This window comes from Halyomorpha halys, unplaced genomic scaffold (assembly GCF_000696795.3).
Source record: "Halyomorpha halys isolate HHAL.00 unplaced genomic scaffold, Hhal_1.1 Scaffold208.1, whole genome shotgun sequence".
Lineage (NCBI taxonomy): Eukaryota > Metazoa > Arthropoda > Insecta > Hemiptera > Pentatomidae > Halyomorpha > Halyomorpha halys.
The window spans coordinates 1,368,826-1,377,383 of record NW_027109100.1 but is presented as its reverse complement, the minus strand read 5'-3'; the positions used below and the strand labels follow the sequence as shown (position 1 = coordinate 1,377,383).

The window sequence follows — 8,558 nt, the reverse complement described above, 5'->3', positions numbered from 1 at the left end:
CCCGGTGCTATATAATATATATATATTTATATATAGTGCTTAGTGTAGGTACTTGTTACTTACATACTAAACAAACTTTTAAAACATTATTGAAGTATTGGACTTAACTATTGAATCACGTTTTAAACATTCCTGAGACTGCTAAAAATTCTTAGGAATCATCGGTCTACCTTGATTCATGATTCCAAAAAGAACGAAATTTGTTGAAAAAAGTCTCTGATGAAATTTTTAGTTGGTAGTAGGTCTTTATCAAAAACAACTTCTGATGGTCCGCAAACTGAACTGCACATGCTCAATACGGTTAATATAATATAATATAAGTGGTTCTTGGAACAGACCTTATATATTTTCAGACCAGATTTTTCAGCTTTAGGACTTATTTTATCTTTCTATTGATCCTCTTTTAAACTTGAAATAACTAATTTATTGTATATACATGCTTGAGTATGAAAAAAAAAAAAGAAGAAACAGTGTTAACTATTTATTAAAAGCTGATATTTTAACTTTCATTGTACTTCTTCGTCTCTTTTACCTAGATAAAAAATACGAAGTATGTGAAGTTAAGGTAGGAGTGTATAAAAGTTACATAGCTTATGTAGGAATGTAAAAGTGACATTTATAAAAAAAAAACTGACAAATGTAGGGTTGTAGCAATGAAATATACATATTAAAACCTATATAAAAACAAAACAAATTCAATGTGAAAGTTAAAAATGAGAACCAAAAATTATATAATAACTGGCAAAGTAATGAGTAGTTGTCTGGATCTTTATTTAAATAAATATTTGTTTAGAACTTTTTTTTTTCTGTTTTGATCTAAGTATAATTCCATATTTTATAATTATCCTTAAAAAATAATGAACACGAAAATATAAATGGAATTGAAATTCTCCAATGAACCTATGTTTTAACTTCTTTTATTTTATGACCCCCTTCCTGGTCATTTCTGACATACAGAGGGAGGGGTTATCTAGAGGTGACCAACCTATTCTAACCATAGTGGGGGGATCAAGTTTTTCATTTTATGGTACCTCCACAGTTTATCACTGATGTTGATAGAAACCGATGAACTTAAATAGATTTTTAAGAACTAACTCATGATTTCACTTATCCCTAAGCCGAAGGGCCCTCATATCTTAGCATGATAGATGAAAATTCCAGCTGCCCTAACTTGATTAAAGACGGCCCCCCTGGTTGATTTTAAGCTCTCGGGATAGCTATTAACCTCAATTTCTTTTCCAACACTGTTTGGTGCTTGTATATGTACTTACTTCAGGTTACTGTTGCTTACCCAAATTCTTATATTATAACAAATATATTTTCATTAGCCCCTCGCCAAACATAACACTTGAAGCAACCATAATATTATCTTTAGAAATTTGAAGAAAATCATCTATTCTTGCATCTCAGGCATCGGTTGTGAGTTGGTACTCTTCTATTGTGGTCCTCAACCAATGAGCATCCAACTTGTTTTCATTAGGAGGTGTGATTGTACTCTTCCGTAAAGGGTCAGTCGACTGCTTGTCAGCGATAAAATACCCTGCAGGATGCTCACAAAATACTTCTTCAACAAGCGTTATTTATCTAAAATAGTGCTGTGTCGGTCACACTGAATCGGTCATTTCTCCAATTTTGTCTGTGTCCATTACAACTTTTTACAGCCAGTTAATTTTTCATTCATGCTGCTTTGCTCTACCACTCACAGATGTTCATGCAGCGGTAGTTAAGCAGACCAAGATATCAGTGAATCCAACAGTCAGGGCTGTTGGAGTTTGTTTTTGTGCTCCCTCCATCAGTTGTGCTTCGGTTTTCTGTTCATCAACCTGGAGGATTTCCAACAAAAGCAACTGAATATTAAGCATTGTAACTTATATTCTCCAGGAGTTTACTACTTTAGTCTGAATAATTGACGGCCATTAACTGCTGCTACTAGCTCAAAATGTGTCTGCCATTACATTAAGCATTCAGGTACTTCCAGAGCATGTCATTTGTAAACTTGGCAACTAATCAAAATCCTAGGAAGAAGGACTCCAAGTGGGTCCAAGATTTTAGTTGTCAGTGAAAAAACGTTATAAGATACCTCTCCAAAAAGAAGGAAGGCCTTGTACAGGTTCTGAGGCCCTGGTAAAACTTTGATCAATCAAAATGGATTCAAAAGTTCAGGATTAACTGCTAAATAACTCTAGTATTTATTTAACATTTAATATTGCAGACTTATGGTAATAATTAATTTGTAATATAGTATAGGTATTTGAACAACTTTTTTTGAAAATAAATACTGACTAGGACCGTGAACTTTGAAAGCAAAGGAGAAGACTATAAGTCGCCTCCTAGAAATGGTGCTATATTATACTGTTCTGTGTTAGTTTTTTCCTTAATCAGAGAAGTTTCCAGTTTTCCTCCTGAATAGGATAAGTCTCTAGGAGGCTGAACTTACGATGAATCGCATTTTCGGTCTCTCATTCCGATCTATTATGATTGTCTTTGAGTACTACAGTAAATATGTCTCCTTCATAGCTATCTTCTACATTTGTTTCAAGCCTGTGGGTGTCAACAGCGGACAATTCTTTGAAGAGCTGTATTGTTTCAAGAATAGGTGGATGAAATAAAATCTAAAGAAAGCTTACTAGGTATGTGACGTTCTTTGGATGATGTATCGTGCGGTAAGGACTAAGTTGATCACCGTTAGTGGTTAAGACTAAGTTGATCGTGCGCTAGTTTAAACTACTCCCTTGGTATGTCACACAACCATAATTAAGAAAAATTAAACCAGGCCAATTAATTTTTAAAAATTTTGCAGAAGTTACCGAATGCATTTGAAATTGACTTTGGTAAATCACCGACTTACTGCTCTAAGAATAACTGTGGCGAAATGTTTATGTATGTTCTGCAGGATTAGTGTGTCCTTTTTTTTTTTTTTTTAGATCAACAAGGGTGTTGCGAACTTTTTTCATCCCAATGGCAAAAAAGTTTGGGAATCGCTGATTTATGTAATTTTTGATCAAGTATTCGTATCATAAAAAAATGTCAAGTCTAGAATTTATTATATAGTCATATTTTATTAATGTTGTTTTCATGCTTTTCCTTTACGATTTTTTTGTTCCAAAACAAAAACACTTATCGACTAAATGTTGATTTGATATGAGTTTCTGATAAGTGACGTGCGTGGATAAAAAACTTCGAAAAACAAATTAGTATTGAAGTCAACCTTGAGTTTGAATGTTTCTGATAATTGAAGTCAATAATAACCAGTATATTATGGTGCAATATTCATTAAAATATGCGAGTGTACCCAATAAATAAATGAATAAAGCGTGAGCAGTAGAGCTAGCTCTCTTGAGGTCATATTTTTCTGTTCAGAAAAGATATAAAGATAACTGATTCAAATGTTTCATTAATCATTGGAAAAGGTAAAGATCTGGACAGGAAGTTGACAAGCCCCTTAAAGACTCTTCACCGCCGACTCAATTACCTAAATTTTTAACTCACTATATTAATTTATATAAAATGCAGAGGTGAGCGTGCAAATTCTTAAAAACCTAAGGAAGGTCCCTTTGAACAGGTCGAATGTTTATCAAAATTCATCCCTACTCTTATGGTATTATTCTGCTTAAAAAACAACCCTACGTACAAAATTCGATTTGAAGGTGGCAAAATGTAGTAGAAAACAAATACTAATATGTATATCACGAAGTATATTGTCAGCCTTCACACATTATAATTGATATTTATTTTAGTAATCAGACTCTAGGTAAAAAAATCAGACATTCCCGAATCCCCCCAAACGGGGTTTTTACCGATTTACGGGTTATTGAACGGATTCAAAATGGACATCCAACCTCCTCTCTCCTTGATGACTTTCGGATCAGTGTAAGAGTTTATAAAAGAAACATAACCAATGAAAAGTCAAAAACATTCAACGATTAACAGTTGTGCTGTAGTGCTTTTGTGAAAAAGTTGCCAATTTAGTTGCAAAACAAATCCTAATGCACTTGAGAATTGTCTAAATCGTATTGAAATGTGGATTTTATATTGTTTTTAGTGTAGAATATGAATTCTTTGTAGAAAAATATTGTCGAAGGTTTCGCACAACTTTCGGCTCGCGTTTTTTATTTTCGTGAATGCTATCTCAATGAGAAATACGGTTTGATGATGTAGAGATAGTTTTGAGTAGGCCGCTATCAGTAAGCGCTTTTTTTTACTTCGAAAATTAGAAAAGATATAAATGTAAATATTCTATTGAGAGGACGATATAGCTAGAACATGGGGGCAAGGGTCCTAGAATGTTTGTTCAGAAAGTTGTGGGTTCGATTCCTATTCGATCCCAGCAGCCCGCAGATATGAATGTTGGGGCCGTCTGTAGCTCAGGTGGTTGAGGCGGAGGTCTTAGCAACCTGAGAACTGTGAGCGGCGCCAGTTCGAATTTAGCCTGGTAAGCGGACTTTTTTCATTTTGTGGCGTTTCCACAGGATGAAAAACTTGATCCCGTACCATGGTTAGAATAGGTTGGTCACCACCAGATAACTCTTCCCCCCTGTATGTCAGGAATGACCTCAAACTTTGAGAGGGTGCAAAGATACTGGGAGTATATTGAATAAGTCTTTGTTATGTACTGCCCACGATTTTTTTTCGAGAATAATGCTCAAAATGATTTGGGATATCTTAGTGCCGTACTCCTTGAGGATCTTCTCCCAACTTGATGCAGCGGGAGTATCGTAGCTTCGATGGCTTCGGCACTATAAAAAGTATTTTAAGCACATGACATATATCATAAATATAAATCGATAAATAGTTTGGCAGTGGTTCCAAACTGGGGCCCGCGGCGCATACCAGGGGTGCCGTAAGCTTTCTCTTTTTCTCATTTTATTAAAAAAAAAAAAATTAGAAATTATACAGCGCATTCTTGGATTTACTTTACATTGTTTTGTTTTTTCGTTTTTTCTTATGTATTCCACCTCTCCTAAGGATGGTATTTTTTAGCTTAAGAATGGTGCCGCGAAATTTGCTTTTTAGCCCAAGAAGAGTTCCATGGATAAAAAGTTGTAATCCACTGACCTAGAGCGTACTTTTAGACTGTCGATATCTTCAATCGTTCAATTCGTCGCAAGTCAGTGTTTGCAATTGTATGAAGTCAACATTGAGCCTATTTATTGTTGGGATTTTTCAGGACCTCGAAAGAATCTTCTAGCTAGCTGTATTATTATTATTAGATGATTTTAAAACCACAATTAGATTCTTAAAACACAAAGATAATAGACAAACTTTTTAGGCTTGATTGTGGACAGTCTTGTAATAAAATTTTTAAAAAAAGATTTACTTAGGCTGTAAATAGAGAGTTAAGTATGTACTAATTATGTTTTTTAGTGAAATCAATTCTCTTAAAAGAAATCTAGCTATAATTAATGACTGATTATAGCTATATGTACATTCTTGAATAAAATGTCATAGAGATAAATACTGAAATTAATGTAATAATTAATTTATGAAGGGTGCCCAAAGACAAGTTGTGGGTTCGGAATTGTTATGCTGCTGGCTAGAGTGGGTTTTTAATTTAGTAAGGGAAAGTATTCGATCGTGCAAAATTGCGAAATCCAGTTTTCGACGGAAATACACTTTTTGAGGTCCCTTGGGTCAAAATTATCTAGTCTAACAAAATGGTGTATCGGTGTACAGCCTTACTAAAAAACAAATAAAAGTGAAGCTGAAATTAGGCTTAAAGTGATTATGCCTGGCATGCTGCATCGATATTTTCGATAAAATCGACAGACCGGATGTGCCTCTTTACAGAATCGATGTTCTCGAAAACGACTTTAATGATTTTGATTAACTTCGTTGAATCAGTGAGTAACTAAGTGGTCTTTAATACTCGGTAGGTACCATCCTCGTTGAAATAGCCCGACAGAGCTTTAATGACGAATTTAAAAAGAGAGAAACTTCCTCTTAAGTACTTTTAATTTCGTTTATTTGACAAAAATAAACAGTTTTCATTAATAGTAATAAAATAAATACGGGGTTAAATACATAATATTAAAGAATTTTATAAATGAGTAAAGGAGAAAAATAGAACCAATCAGATTCGAAAGGGAAAAGACGAAACCTCCAGATCTTTCTTCAACTTCGTTATCTTTTGTTAAACTTTTTTATTCTTGGTAGGAACAAAATTTATGTTCGTTATTCCCACTTCGAGAAACTCTCAATTATGAATTTTTATAACAGCAGAAAAGTAAATATTTTTGGTTATAATATCCGCATTCCCTGGTCTTATGATTTTTTTCCCCTGAATATCACGAGAATAGCGATAACTCCAAGACGAGTCCCGCAATCTTCATAAAACTTTAGGACGTATGTAGGGATGCTAAGTGAAAATTGAGCGATGCGGGGCACCGCACCTCATCTTTAAATTTGAATTATTAATTTTGTCTTTAAAATAAAGAGCAGGTTTTTATTTTGGGATGAAAAGGTAATTTAGAATAGGTATGTTTGAAATAAGTAACAAAATTACTGCCTTACAGAAATAATTAGTGTGAAGGTGGCAGAGTATAGGAATGAAAAAATATAGCAATTGTTGCTTGCACCTCAAAATAGAGCAGTCTTGTTTGTGGTCCGCGTTATAAAAAAGGTTTGGCACCCCTGATATGATATAAGGATTCTTTATCCCATTACTCTTAATGTGTTGATATTAGTGTGCGATCTAGCCCGAACCCGATATTATTCCTTCCATAATAAACTCCCTAACCACCCAAACCCACTCGTTTCTAACCTTGCTTCCTCTTCCATTCCTGGCAATCCTCCGAGGCGCCTGAAAAGAAGATGGCCTCGTGACCTTATATTGTAAACTGTTTTTAGAGTTCTACTACTGGGTAGTTTCTCTATATCCTTATTATTATCCATTATGTCATTATGATCAAATTTACCGGTTGTATTTTTTTATACAGTTGCAAATATCAACAAATAAATAAGATATTAGTGTGAATTGTCTTATCTGGAATACTTAGTATCGTATGTTAAAATCCTCATTATCGTTAAATGAATTACACTCCACTTTTTATATTTTACTTTAAACTTGTCTGAATAACGTAATGTTAATAAATCAAATAACCAGTGGACGAAATTACAACAAAGACTGCAATACCTAAACAATTCGTTGTGTAACTGATGAACATACATGAATACCATCTGAACAAATGATTTATTAATTAGGGGTGCTCAATCCATGTCGCGCTGGATTGGAAGAATAAAGAATTAAAAATGATACTCTAGTTTTGACCCTACCTAATAGTAATTATAAAAATGCTAAAGCTAATGCTATTATTTATACATACAATAATCTCCGTGTCTGCTTCCAGTATCTTGAGAGAAGCCAGCAGTATTCCTTGAAACTATTCTTAAAACTCCAAAACCAATTTTTTTATCTTCCAATTTATGTTTAATTTAGTTTTATTCTGTGTATGACATATTTTTTCTGCTTTTTTTTTTTTTTCTATGAACTCGCTCAGCTATAGTGAAACATTTAGTAATTTAGTAGTAGACAAAAATGATTTTTCATATAAGGTTGTATCGACGCTAACTGTTCAGTTCTGTTGCACTTACATTGGTAATGGGAAAGTCTTCTATTTATTTGCATGTTGCCTGGGGATATGGTGAACTCTTGTTATTTGTACACTATACACTTTTTGTCTTCTTGATCGAAAAGGCTTAGCTTATCGCATTTGTGAATAATGTTTTTCTAAAATGAAATGTATGAAGAAAATAATTCCACTCAGTCAAGAGATGAAAGGTAAGTAGGGTTTATGTTCGTTTTAAGTTTAGGGATTAGAATATATTCTATGTATCATGATTTTTCTAATGTTAAATACATACATACATACATGTATTCAAATGTATGTGTGTCTGTATATCATTTTAAACTTTATATTAATTTGTGCCTATATTAAAAATATATAGCAGTATCCATTTATTGAAATTTTTTTCCCATTTATAGTCCATGGTAAGTACTTAAGTAGTTACATTGTTTTATCCATAATTCATTATTGATTTTATAATAAATTTTGTCAGACCTGGGCATTATTCAGATAAATATTAATCCAATGACGAATCTTTTTTATTTATTATTCTTATTAGTCACAGTTCAGAATATTTAATATTTATAATTATTTTATTAATTTCGTGATTGGTTAATTGTATTTACCTTTATTATGAAAGTTTTGACTCAAAACACTCGACCTATTAATCTCGGAACCTCTGAGGATTGTTTTTATTTTTCGAATTTTAAAACGTAAAACATTTTTGTAGAGGAAGTATTAATTTTTTTTTCGTTAGATCACAAAGTTTATCGTTAAAAGTAATCAATTAAAATGGCTCCATTCTATTGCTGTTGGCAAATATAATCAGTTTATTGATAAACAAATTTTGAATCCCCTTGATCTCTACAATTTAGGAAATTTTTATTCGTTTTTTGCTGGGCTCGATAGCCACTGTTTATAGTGAATCATTTGAGGACATTATTAATATTCTTTTCTTCCTTCAGTTTTTCTCCAGCGCACTTAACTCTGGGCGGT

At 33.1% G+C, this 8,558-nt stretch overlaps 1 protein-coding gene across 3 annotated transcripts in view; it reads left to right on the top strand.

Annotated features, from left to right (window-relative positions):
* The first annotated feature begins 3,063 nt into the window (after positions 1-3,063).
* Positions 3,064-8,558, top strand: part of LOC106679542 (zinc finger protein 524) — a 40,752-nt gene continuing 35,257 nt past the window's right edge. The window contains exon 1 of one of the 3 annotated variants that reach the window (XM_067047314.1): positions 3,064-7,777. In XM_067047314.1, coding sequence (XP_066903415.1) covers positions 7,732-7,777 — 46 coding nt within the window. In that variant the 5' untranslated portion in view covers positions 3,064-7,731. The remainder of the gene's footprint in view (positions 7,778-8,558) is intronic. The other 2 variants (XM_067047313.1, XR_010843407.1) reach the window with 2 other exon arrangements.